General features: G+C 41.7%; 1 protein-coding gene across 1 annotated transcript in view; it reads left to right on the forward strand.

Moving 5' to 3' along the window:
- The window catches only part of LOC132419251 (testis-specific Y-encoded protein 2-like), a 41748-nt gene extending 29707 nt beyond the window's left edge, over positions 1–12041 (forward strand). Inside the window, exons 8-9 of the mRNA XM_060003239.1 lie at positions 11262–11499; positions 12018–12041. Coding sequence (XP_059859222.1) covers positions 11262–11499; positions 12018–12041 — 262 coding nt within the window. The remainder of the gene's footprint in view (positions 1–11261; positions 11500–12017) is intronic.
- Positions 12042–14040: the final 1999 nt, after the last annotated feature.

The following is a 14040-nucleotide window of genomic DNA, read 5'->3' on the forward strand; positions in this document are numbered from 1 at the left end:
AGGATCACGCATTTTAGTCTCGGGTGAACCCAAGCCTCGCCACTTCCTAGCTATGCAATCTTGAGAAACTCATGGAATCTCTGTTTTTTTAAAATTCATCTGATAAATTGAGACATTACCACCTGCCGCACAGTGTTGTTGAAAAAGTTGCACGCAGTCCTGCTTATAAAATCACGGTGCTGGCATGATTGAAGTGATCGAGAGACAAGATACACAAGTTTCCTCACATCCTGCCGTGTCAGGTCCGACAACCAATGTCGGTGGGATCCAACCCATGTTTTGCTTTAAGTGAAATTCCTTGAAGTACCTAAGCCTTTTAATTTCTTCAAGAAAACCATGACCAAACTCAACTTTGGATTGTTAGACTAAAAGCAGTTTATCAATCCAGTGCCTGAGAGAATGCAGTTGTTTCAAAACAGGAACAGACGGCCTTGTTAAAGCATTCCAAAAATAGTGTTCCAGAGGTGGAAGGAATTGGACACAAAACAGATCCTTGTCCTCGTTGTTGAATTCACCAGTGGTGAGAGGTCGGCTTCCGGGAGTTAGATATTTAATTAGGCCACTGATTCATACCGTGATAATAAAAAAAGTGAATCGTCTTAGTTTCATACTGAGAATAATGATTTTATCTTATCCAACTACATTAAACATCGTGCAGCCAGCGTGTCAATTACAAAGATAGTGTGTATCAGAGAATGAGAGATCTTTCTGGGTATTTTTTAAACTTAGTTAATTGATGTATTTATTTTTGGCTGCGTTGGATCTTCATTGCCGCGTGGGCTTTACTCTAGTTGGGGCGAGCGGGGGCAACTTTTTGTTGTGGTTCGCGGGCTTATTAAGGTGGCTTCTTTTGTTGGGGAGCGCAGGCGGGCTTCAGTAGTTGTGGATCGTGGGCTCTAGAGCACAGGCTCAGTAGTTGTAGCGCACGGGCTTAGTTGCTCTGCGGCATGCGGGATCTTCCCGGACCAGGGCTCGAACCTGTGTGCCCTGCATTGGCAGGCGGATTCTTAACCACTGCGCCACCAAGGAAGTCCCTTTCTGGGTATTCTTTATCATATGAAAATGGAACTTTTTTTTTTAACCTGCTTATTGTCTGTTCTCTGAATAGAATTAAGATCCGTGAGGCCACAACCCATGTCTGTTTTGTTTACTTAAACAGTGCATGGTACACAGTAAATTCAATCAAAGTTTATTTTTAAAACATTTGAATGAATGAAGTCTTTCACCTGAAAAATGAATGGAATATTTGATCTTTGATAGAGATATCCCTGAGGCATGCAGAGGAGAGAAACTGTATTACTCCTTTCTTCCTCAGGTAGGCTAAATTATTTCTGTGAATACAAAGCTGCTACCTTCTTGAGTTATCCACTGCGGTGTGTAGTTTAGAGGAGAGACCCATCTGAAGAGAGTGTTTCAATTATCACCTAACTGGGGAATTTCTTTCACAGCAGGATTAAACTAGATGGGAGAGGTGACATAATAAAGAATGACTGAGAGTTTCTGCATGTTGAATAGTCAGAGGACATTGTCCAGAAGTGCCTGGGTGATGGGAAGAATGAGCTAGACCCCAGGGAGACAAGCGTTCCAGGCAGAGGGAGGAGCACAAGTAAATGTGTGATGTGAAAACAGACTTCTGTTCAGAGTAAAAACTAGCTTACTTGTCTGGGAGTGTAGTGAGTAAAAGAGGAGAGGATTTAAAGATAAGGTAGATTTTATTTACTTAACTTTTATTGTTTTCACTTTTAATCCAGGCGAGGAAGTTTGCTTTTTATCTTAAGCGTTTGGTGTATTTTAAACAGAGTAGTGACACTGTCACCTTCACCTTTAAATGCTTTTTAGAAGATCACTCTGGCTCCTTGTGTGGAGAAAGCATTTTAAAGAGGATGTAAAAAGAGGATTTAGGGGACTGTTACACTCAAGGATTATAAGGATTTGGAGCAGTGTGGAGTTCAAGAAAGTAAGACACATCTGGATGCATTTTGTACATCGAATGGACGGGAATTGAAAATGGTGGATTGAAAATGGTGGATTGAAAATGAGGAACCAAAAATCAGAGCTAATGGTAGAAAGAATTTGGCGCTTCAGCAATTGAATTGCTAAATGGTGACCTTTATAGATCTGGAGAAGAAAGGAAATGGTATAGGATTGAGGATGGGTTGGAATTCAGAGTTTGTTTTGAGATCCTGATGTTGAGATTCCCATTACACAAGTAGGAGGAGATGTCGCGTCTGAACTTAAGGGATTTGTTCCCATATACGTGGTATTTAACAGTATTAAACTGTGCAGTTCCACGGCAGACATTTGTAAGGTAGAAGGGAAAAGGACCCCAAAGAGATCCCTAGGAGTTCTATAACATTTAATTTTTGAGCCACCAGGCAGGGGCTCTTAAAGAAGACGGAGAAGGAGAAAGGAAAGCCAACCAAAAAAAAAGATTCGAAAAGCAGAGAGTGTTTACCCCCGTGGAATGCTGCTCAGCCATCGGTCCTGACATGTCACGTCTGCAAGAGCAAAGCAGTAATCGTTGGATTTGAGGACTAGCAGGGGTGCTGCCCGGGAGCTTGAGAGGTTTAGTGTAGCTGGGATGGTGAGAAGTAAAGCCAGAATTGTGTGGGAGAGTATGGAGTTAGGAAAACAGAGACTGAAGGTAGCCCATTCAGTATGTTTTGATTTGACGGAGAACCAAAGATGTGTCCTCTCGGGAAGAAGCCGTGGTGGTGGTTAGGGCGTTGTTGGACAGGGGGCCTGGCAATTGTGCTGCAGCACTTCAGCCTTCTACCGAAATGGGACCAAGCTCATCCAGAAAGACTCTTGGACGTACCTACAAGTCATGTTTGATAAGGTCACCCTTGACCAGTCAAGTTGACGTGCAAACTAATCAGATCACAGATGTGTTCCTCCATCCATTTTCACTGCCTGCCTTTCCCTTACAAAGCCTAACTTGTATCTAAAGCCATTCTTGAACCCACCTTATCTGACACTCAGACTTCCCCAACCACTAAGCTTCCTACTGGCCATTCAGCTTGAAATCTGCAGACAGGAGATACAGAACCTCTTAAAGCAAGCGGGTCCACCTTTGAGATCCCTGCTGTCAAATTCTTCCTAAGGGATCGTCCCTCAGTAACTCACACTTGTTCTGGTTCTGACTGAATGGTTAGGAATACATGAAATCCCTACTTGATATATCTATCCTTCAAATATTTGAAAACTGCTATCTTACTTTTTGGAGTTAATTTTCTTCACTTTTGTGCATTATGTTTTAACAATACAAATTCTTGCAAGGCTCAGTTCAGCTCTACTGTTCTCTAAGTGTATGGGCTTTGCTGTTGCTGATCTCCTCAGAATGTGTGATGTTCACCACAGAATTTGGACAACAGGAAGGGACCAACTGGTACACATATAGTGGTCCATGACCCCCACCATAATTTCTACACAAAAGTGAAGCCCTAGAAACGGAGGAAATACAGCTCCTAAAGATACTTGTAAGCAATAGACATACTGATTTCTAGAAAGATTTAACATTGCTTTCAGGGTTTAGAAGGCCAAAATAAAGTTTTTTAAACTCTGCAAATAATATGCTGTGGGAATTAAAAAGAAATCCTGAAAATTTGTATGCTTTGAGGAGTCTTATATGATGTAAATGAAATCAGTTCCCGACCAGGCTGGGTTCCACTGCCAGTCATGTTTGCATCCTGCATTGTCCCCAGAGTGTAGCCCAATCTTTGAATTGGGAGACCCTGAGCCTTTGGAAGTGAGAACTGTGTACAGTGACAGCATGTGTGGTGGCACATGGAGGCTCTGTTGACAAGTAGTCAGTTCAGTAGCTATACTTTTGTACATAACCTAAGAGAATCGGTTTGTTAAAAATATATGTATTTCTGTGTCAAACGACATCTTGAGAATAATAAAAATATGTTAGGCAGGCAAAGAAACATAAGGAACAGGCTTGTTCTGTATCTGTAATACGAGTATGGCCCAGGAGGACGTATGACCAGGGACTGGAACTGCTCTAGATGTTATGCTGTAGGACGTATTTTTCTTGGCATGGGAGTGAAAGCTGTGCTAGGTAATACTTAACTCTGACTCATCTTTGCAGTAATTGGAAGATTACTAAGAAGATGTCCATGTGGCGTAAACTTCAGACAAGCGTGTAGGTGAAGCCAGTGACTAACGTTTATAAGTGCACGTGTGGCTGAGAACGCTAGTGGTCTGCATTGGGAGGATTATAGATCTGTAAGAGCTTTGACAGCACAAAACAGTTTCTTCTGGGAATAAACAGTGGGAAAAGTCCCATAGTTTATGCTTTTAAAGAATATAGTAAATGCAAGGGAAACGAGAGGGAACATTAGAAAAATGTATGTTTATATCCAAGCTGCCAATCATTATTGAGTATAATTTTTGCAGTCAAATGTTGTATGTATGTATTTTGGAAACACATAGAAGGTTCATTCTGCTGCCTATGGAGTCCTCTTAACAAATTGCATGTAGAACTTTGGCAGGAATGTTGTACTAAATTGTTCAAGTGGGCAATTCAGTGAAAAAGAATGTGGCCTAATTAACATATTGAGGTATCTTCAACCTTACTAAAATTTACAGAATCGATAACTTAAACAACAATAAAATGGCACCTCTGGAGTATTTTTTTAAATATGGAAAGGTAATATCCTTACTGGGAAGTTGCAGTGAGATGGTCTCTCTTCTACAATCTTAGTGGAAGTGTAAATTGATACTACATTTTAGAAAGCCTTTTGGTAATGTCTAGTAAAATTGTAAATATTATGTGCTTCATAACCTGGCATTTCTTTTGTTTTGTTTTGTTTTGTTTTTTTGCGGTACGCGGGCCTCTCACTGTTGTGGCCACTCCCGTTGCGGAGCGCAGGCTCAGCGGCCATGGCTCACGGGCCTAGCTGCTCCGCGGAATGTGGGATCTTCCCGGACCGGGGCACGAACCCGTGTCCCCTGCATCGGCACGTGGACTCTCAACCACTGCGCCACCAGGGAAGCCCTGGCATTTCTGATTTTAGCAATTTATACTCTAGAAATATTTCCTCAAGTCTAAAAAAATATATACAAGAAGTTAGCACTGTGTATATTAGCGACATGTTAGGAATAACTCGTCAAATATAATAAATTGCTGCATATTTTTATAAGAAACTACTATACCGTGCTTAAAAAGAATGATGGGATAGTTGTATTTCTTAACATGGAATATTGTGCAAGCAGAATAGCCAAAAGAAAGCGACATGTTGCCATACGTGGGACAAAAATTTTAGAATAGCTAAAATAAAACGTCAATTTTTGTACAAGGCATAATTTACTTTTTATAAAAATTTTATAACACTTGTATATTCAGAAGGAAAAATCAAAGAAATATTCAGAATGTCAGGCAGTAGTAATTTATTAGGTACTGCACCAATTTGGGAGACTTCCACTCTTTTAATACGTGAGTGGATTTTGTAATGCTTGAATTTGGATGGTTTTTATACACTCTAATCAGGAGAAATGTAACAATGTTAGAAAACAATAGGAATTAATGGAAGAATAAATTAGTATATTTTTATTTCTATCCAAGTTACCTCTGGGACGGTGTCCACAGCCCTCTGGCTGGTCTGGTGATTCTCCTCCTTCTGATCTTATCTCTCACTTTTCTGTCCATGAATCTTGGTGTTTAGTCAGGCTGCTCTGACCTACTCTGTGTTTAAAAAATCGGATTTGCACAAGCTCCCATCCTTATTTCTGTAGGTGCCAGGCTCTCCTTAACACATGGTATTGACTGAAGGACCAAGGGTGACATAACACTCATCGACATTCGTCCACTGGAATACATTAGCACTGTCACATCACTGACGTAAATTCCTAGGACTCTTACAGACTAAACAACAGCAATTACAACAAGCAGACGGATTTCACAGGCCAGTGTGTGCTCAGATCCATATCTGCTTTGCTGACAGGTCAAAATACTGTTGAGTTTCTATGCTTCCACAAACTGGGAAACTAAAGAGTTTCTCTTTTTTTTATTTTTCATACCACCATGCTTGGTTCACACTTGGTATTCCATGTAACGGATTTATCTTAGAGGTTCCAAATCGAAAAGTCAGTGGAGGGAGGAGAGATACAGAAAGAAGCTACTATTTCTCATTTTGTAATTTAATAAAATATGAGAACAGAACTTCAGTTTTTACTTTGACTCTTTACAAAGCTTTGGGAATAACCACTGTCTACTGCTGCTCTTGGCAAGTAACCCTACAGCGTCCCTGGGCTACCCTACGGCTGCCACAAACAACACTGCTTGCAAAGATCGTATCCACCTTACATCTGGCCCTTCTTTTTGTTCCTGAAAGCTTGTATTCCTGATGTGCTATCCCAAATACATTCTCTTTCTCTACAGATTATTATTGTTATTATTATCATTATTATTATTGCCAAGTCTCTGACATGTCGCTTTGCCATGTAGATTTTGTTTTGTGAAGAGAAATGTGGGAAATGAAACACTCCAAGCAACAGAGACACTTAATTTTCAAGGGCATCTGGAAAATTCACTGAGGTAGGTCATATTTGGGGCCACACAATAAATTTCAATAACTTTAAAGGATTTAAGTCATTCAAATTATGTTTTCTGGTTACAGCAGAACTAAATCAGATATCCAGTAATTTGTAAAGTATGCCAGAATTTGAAGTTAGACAATAAACACCTCAGCAGTACCTGGGTCAAAAGAAATCACAAGACAAATTAGAATATGTTTTGAATTTAACAGAAATGAGCAACAATGTATGAAAATTTGTGGGATGCAATAAAAGCAGAACAGAAGGAAGTGTACAGCTTTCATTTTGCTTTTTTTAATGAGAAAAGAAGGTCTCACATTAGTGAGCTAAGCTTCCTCCAGGAGAAACTAGGGAAGGAATAACAGATGAAATCAAAACCTGGCAGAAGAAAGTAAGTGAAAAAGATATTATAAGAAATCAATGAAAATGAAAACAGAAAACCACCAGAGGAAATCAGTATGCCAAAATCTGGTTTCCTGGAAAGATCAATAAAAATGATAAACGTTCTAATCAGAATGGTCAAGAATAAAAGAGAGAAGACATGAATTACCAATAGCAAGCAAGAAAGATACTATACCACTAACGATTCTACAGATGCTAGGAGGACACAATAAAAGTGTTATGCCAGTGAATTAGATAACATAGGTAAGGTAAAAATAATCCTGAAAAATTACCCAGTCAGTCAAGGGAAAAGGAGATGACCTGACTGACTCTGCCTATTGGAAACATAGATTTCGAAGTTTAAAAAAATTTCCACAAAAATGATACCAGGCACAGAGAGCTACACTATTGTATTCTACCTAACATTTAGGAATGGAAAAATAATAATGGCACCAATCCTAACAAATTCTTCCAAAACTTAGAAAGGGCGGGGGGGACACTTCTAAAGTCAGTTTAAGACCTTTGCCTAATCTGTATTGAAATGTGAAAAGAGACATTTCAAGAAACGAAATTATCTTTATAAACATAGATGTGGATTTGAAATATGGATCAAGGGGCAATAGTGGTTGAATATTAGCTTTCCATAGGTCTCTAGTTCTGAATTAGTTTAGAAGTTTCTCCCCTCTTTCCACTAACACTTAACAGCAACCACAGCATGAGTGTAGAAACAGACAGTGTGTTGGATGTAATCTGGGGTTAGCCATTTGCACATCAGCGTAAAAGAAATGTGTGTGTATGTGTGTACGTGTCCTTAAAGCATACGCTGGCCTCTCTCTGCCCTTCAGTAACTCCATCCTCTGGAAGGTGGAGTGGGTTAGCTGATGGATGCGTTTGGTAGGAATCACTGAGCAGGTACAGCTTGGCTTCATCCTTCCTCCCTCGGGAACCGTCCTGTCCGCAGAAAGCGCGTGCTCTCGTCTGCAGCCCCAAGCTGCACATTGTAGAGAAGTCCACAGCTTTTGGAGGAAGCTCGCCCTGGTCCAGCGCACTGGAAGTAGTGATAAGCCTGCAAGCTTTGAATTCAGTATGAGCACGGATGTCTTTCTAACAGAAGTAACTAAGCCACATTTATGATGATGTTGATTTGTGCACTTCTGTATCTGCATGTTTTATTTTACAGCTTGCTCTGTAACGGGCTCATGAAGAACAGTCCAACTCCTAGGGACCCCTCAGAGACCTCGGCAATGCTGAGAGCAGGAGTGATTTGGGACTAAGGAAGTTTATGGAAGTGTCAGGTGGATGGAGTGTTTATGAGTGATGTTTCCTCAAGAATAAGGAAGATGAGCAATGCTGGCAAGCATGAGGTAAAGAGGATCTAGATACCAGAATCTTGAGGGGGACGTGCTAAGAAGATTCTACTACAAAATGTGTGTGTGCGGGGCGTGGGTGGGGGTGGGGGTGAGGCGGGCGGGCGGTTTGAAAAGCACGCCCTTGGAGTTGAAGTTTGAGAAGAATAGGAGACTCGGAATCAGATGCTAATAAACACAAGAGATCAAGGTCTCTGAATAAGGTTCTCTCTCAGAAAATAGTAAAATAATGCCCGTAGGTGAGTGAAGTTTTGTGTCAGTTCTAAAATGGAATTATCTCCTTGGGACCTTGGCATTAACCTTTCAAATAAGAATACACGGTTATTGTTCACAGCATTGCTTCCATTCTATACTTACTTTTCACAGCTTTGGGACTTCTTTTTTGGTAGCCAGGGAAGTGAATTTAAACAATTTTTCTTTCGTTTTGCTTTTATCCTATTTTGAAAACTGGCTGTGTGTTTATGGCTTAGACTTTCAATCTGTCATTTCTCTTATAAAATTTGTACAGTGACACTGATGCCAGGTGTCAAGTCCAGCCACCTCTAAAATGCCACTGTTCAAACCAGCCATCTTAACACAGGAGCCATAAGACTTTATTGCTCTGGGGGATTAAAAAATATCCTAGAGTCTTGGTGGGGCTTTTGAGGTCTTGCCATGAATTTGTAGTGATAGCCAAAACAAAGCGGGGATATTTCTGAAGAGTGGCACTTTAAAAACTCTTTTCCTTGCTCTGCTCCATTTTGGATAGGCATGGAAATGTTTTCTGGGATGCCTTTTTCCTGATCTTACTGGAAAACCTTTCAGTGTTTTGTTGTGGAATATGATATCCGCTGTAGGCTTTTCGTAATGACCTTTGTGATGTTGAGGTAATTACTCTCTATTCCTACTTTCCTGAGAGCTTTTATCATGAAATGCAATTGAATTCTCGCAAATGCTTTTTCTGAATCTCTTGAGATAAGCATATGACTTTCACCTTCCATTCTGTCCATGTGGTTTGTCATATTAATCAATTTTCATATGTTGAAATATCCTTGCATCTCAGGGGTAAAATGCACTATATCATGGTGTAGGATCCTTTTACTGTGCTGTTGACTTCAGTTTGCTAGTGTTGTGTTGAGAACGTGCGCATCTGTGTTCATCAAGGATATTGCCTTTAGTTTTCTTTTCTCATGGCGTCTGACTTTGGTATCAGGGTAAGGCTGGCCTCATAAGATGAGTTTAGAAGTGTTCCCTTCTTCAATTTTTTGGAATAGTTGTGGAGTTAATTCTTCTTTAAATATATGATGGAATTCATATATATACATATATACATGAGAAATGTCACAGTATGTTATGTGATTTCTGGGGAAGCTTTGGATATTCTAATCAAGTTTCCAGGACCTCTTTAAAAATAGCCTGCCGAATGTAAGATCAAGCTTCTGGCATCATCCAGACTTGGTCTTGAGGAAATCATTAATAATTGAAGATAGAAATGTGTGGGATTAAAAGTAAAACTTTCTGGAAACAGAGTATCTGAAAGGCATCTGCAATTATTTGAAAGCAGCCTAACACCCCACAGCGAGTGCTGAGCTGTGCTGACCATGGGCAGGAGGTCTGAGCAGTAACAGAGGGCAGCGTGAATAAGATACCAGCCACCTGCCAGCTGTATAGTGAAAACAGATGAAGGCTGCTGTGGGGATTTAGCAGAAGGCACTCAGCGCTGCAAGGGTTCCGGGCTTCAGCGTGTGCTTCACATTAAACTCTGTGCCAGAGGAGACTCTCAATCCCTAAGATCAGCCAAGTAGGAATAAAGTGAAATTGTCAATAGGATGCTGAATACATGAACACATTACTACATGTCAGATATGTAAGTAGAACCCAAAGGAACAATTGTATAAATCCTCCGAGAAATGACAGTAGAGAACAATGTAAGCAATAGCATGTTAAATTAGATTTTAATTTGAGGCTGAATGTCAAGAAAAATTTATATGATTATCAAATTGAGCCTGATTTGCATAGTTCCTTAAAATTATATATATATGTGTGTGTGTGTGTATAATATGTATGTCTATATATGTATAATATATATACACACATATATATATATACACACATATGTATATATAGAGAGAGCGCACGCGAGAGAGAGGCAGAGAGAGAGTATGTAATCAGCTTAGCTGAGTTAAATTTATAAATATATATACAAATTTTACTCAGCTAACTTGATTAAATTTTTAAAAGTTGTAGCAGGCTTTGGGAAAATGCGAAAGTTTGAAGTTCAGCACGTTGTTGCATATATAAAACGGAAACAGACATTAAAAGCCCTGATATAGATGTGTATCCCCGTGTTAGCTTCTTAACGTGAGACTCACCTGCATTATGAAGCAGGGATTATAATCATTTTTCTCTTTTACAAAACTGTCCTGAGAAGCAGACATGGTAATATATATTCAGATCCTTGGAAAAGTTCTGTGCAGTTGTAGAGGGTCACTGAAATGACCCACGACCTTGCGTTATAGTTCTGAAATTTGCCATTTTTTGCCACCCTGTTTTTAAATCAAAGTGCTTGGCCCTTCAACAGCACCATAAGCTTTGTGAGGGAGAGCCCCGCCCCTATGAAGTCACAGTGATGGGGAAGGTAACCCGAGGCCTCGTCGGTCACTGATCAGTTCAGGACCTCTATCTCCGGGGGATAAGACAGTGGCTTCTTCTGGGACTCACCCCGCTGAAGCTGTCGGAGATGCAGAGTCGCTGCGCTCACAGGCTGGGCTTGAAGCTGCCGCCGACCCTCTTCCCTCATGTGAGTAAAACCTGGGTTAAGTTTTAGCCTAATGGGTGTGGCCAAAACTGACAGCTCAGCACAGGCCTCTGAGTCTGGTTTCTAACTCTACAAATGAACTGCAGAAAATGGCTTTGTCTTTTGAGTTGAAAAACAGGATCTTGAAACTTTCAGGTGAGACAGTGTGGTCTTGAATCATGTTTTTAATCCTCAAGTGTCCTGTCTTTTGAGTGTCAGAAGGCCCAGCCCTGGAAATTTGACATGAACAAGGAAAGGGGAAAAGCTGAAATGAAGGCCTACGCTGTCCTCAAATTAAATAGACTGGACGAGGGGGATTCCCAGAAAGTGAAAGGCACCGAGGCCTCGTGGTTGGTCTGGGAGATGTCAGAAGGAGCCCCAAAGCAGGAGAGACTCCTCCAGGGGATGTTCTGGGAAACTCCACACTTAGAAGAGGTGAGGCAAGGGTAGAGCAGGATCCTGTAGCTCCATGGAAAGTTTTGGGAAAGAACCCACAAAGGCACCCAAACCTGCTGAGGTCCAGAAGATGTGTCAGGTAGCGTTAACAGCGCTGCCCACAGATTCCCAAGAGGAAGGTGGGAGGGTGAGGAGAGGGGTGACGTGCCCTGAGGACGCTCCCAGACTTGTGAATATGCCCGGTGAATTTTCACTGCCTAAAAGTCAAGGCTTAACAGCAACCGTAGGAATGATGTCATAGGGGGTATAAAACTGATATGCTGAAAATTGTGGAAAGTGTTTTACCTTGTTGACTACGTGGCACCTGCTATAAGGCAGAAATAAATGCTGTAGGAAATAATGTGTATAGTTATAGAAAGATGAGGTTATATTTTGCATTATATGTGGCTTATAAAATTATATATGCTGGGATCCAGAAAGTATAGTGGTCTGGTATTGCCTTATTTTGTTTTAAGTGTTAAAGTTATGTTTTCACTGTGTTTCCTTTAACCTTTTAGGCACCAAATTTGAAGCACTTCTAAATTCAAAGGAGAGAACAAAAACAAATACACTGTCTCCACCAAGTGTCCAGATATGTAGTGCCAAGGTCTCATTTTTGTTCATTTCTAACACATTTCCTTTGACATTCTTTTGAAGAATCCGTGGAGAAACTGATAATTGATTATGTTAGTTTCCAAGTGCCCTTGTTCTCAGTACATTAAATGTATCTGAAAGAATGGTTTGCTTAGCGTCCCCCTCAAAGAGCCGCCCGCCCCCAAAAAAAATGTGTTTGCATTTTTATGTCTGCCCCATGGTGAGAAGAGGGAGGATGAGGGAATACTGTCTGCTGACCATGTAGTTCAGTGAATAATAAACTATTAGAGACACAGACTAGTTGAATCAAAATTAAGATGTAAAAAGTGAATTAAATGATGGGAGAGAGCAGGAGAGTGGGAAGTCAGGTAGAGCGAGACACAGAGACACTGAGACCAGCACGTGGCACTTCCTGTGTGACCAGGACAGTCAGCACAAGAGAAGCCGCGTCAGCCTGGACCCTGGAAAGCTGGGATTCCAGTTTGTTCTTGAAATGACTTGCTAGTTCAGATTTCCCTGTGCATCCTTCCCACGTGCATTTGAGGCTTTTTCTCTTGTTCCTCTGTGTCCTTGTAAGTGAGAGCTCAGTGTACACATGGCTGCATTTGTCCTAGTAGCATCTGTGTGCCCTCCTTTCCTAGGGGGTCTGGAGGGCCCTTCCCGGGCGGCCCCAAGACTCGCGGGTGATTCTCTTGGAACAGTGCTTGTCGGGAGCACTGAGTTCATCAAAGGGGGTAACATTTCTCAGGGTGATGACCCTTCCTCTCTGCTTTGACCGCACGTTCTGTTCTGTTCTCCTGTAAAGTAAGCTTCTCATATGATTCCATCAGAGTTAACGTGCATGCTACTCTGAATTCTCCCCCTCCTTCAGCAAGGAGACCTGAGCTGCTGCTGGGGGCAACTCAGGGACGGGCTGTACCTCGACTGGATGCATGTCCAGCAGTGTCCAAGATTAGTCTTTTATATACAAGCACAGAAGAGAATGAGTCAGAGACAGAGGCAGAAAGAGGGACCAGGAGACAGAGAGAGATGGGAGAGATAGACCAGAGATACAGAGAGACAGAGACAGAGCCTGCACAATAAGCCTTCCTAACACCCCGGATACCCCGTTTCCCCACACACTGGAAAATCCTCTTCCGTTTAGGTTTCATGTAGAGTTTAATTCCGAAAGGGGAAACAAACGTTACCAATACCACCTGGTGTACATATTAGTAAAGGTATAAGATGCTCTTTTTTACTTTGTTAAGAAAACATAATCGTATACTTGTGGTTTTGTTCTGCGGTTCTCAAGTGGGGCTGGGAACCCTGGAGAGAAGTTAAGCGTGTGACAACGCGAGGCGTGTCAAGAGTCTTTCTCATGAACACCTGGAGGAGGCCCAAGGGAAAGGGCTTGAGGGGTGCACCGACTTCCCTTGTGTCTTCAGCGCTCAGTGATTCTAAACCAGCCGAGTAAGCCACCTAGGACTGCTAAAAAGTTGTCCAAGTCTTCCCCTCCTTCACGGCAGCCCCCTGCCGCCATGCTCTAGGAAGGTGGAGGGATCCATATACCAGCTCTTTGGAGAGCTTGTTCCTGCGTGGAGTCCGTGCATTTGAACTTCTTGAAATCTCAGCTCTCCGGTGGGCTCCAGTACAACTAAGCCTTCTGTAGATCATTCAGCATTTTCTGTTGGTTTGTACGGAGTGATGTTCTTCTGAAACGTTCCACCTCATGAATCCAAGGGCAACTCTGGGTTGGTTTTGAATTGGCAGCACATTTTGAATTTTGTCAGCATCCCCTCTGTCCAACCCTTGGTGGCCCCTGACCTCAACGTTTCAGGCCGCGACCCACGAGTCTGAGGGAAGATGCCCTTGGCACCTTCCACCGGCCACCGTTTCCAATTTCAACGTCCTCAGAACTAGGGAGACCTCCACTGCAGGTTTCCTTTGCTGGGGCTCAATCTTGTCCTT

This window comes from Delphinus delphis, chromosome Y (genome assembly GCF_949987515.2).
Source record: "Delphinus delphis chromosome Y, mDelDel1.2, whole genome shotgun sequence".
Taxonomy (NCBI): Eukaryota; Metazoa; Chordata; class Mammalia; order Artiodactyla; family Delphinidae; genus Delphinus; species Delphinus delphis.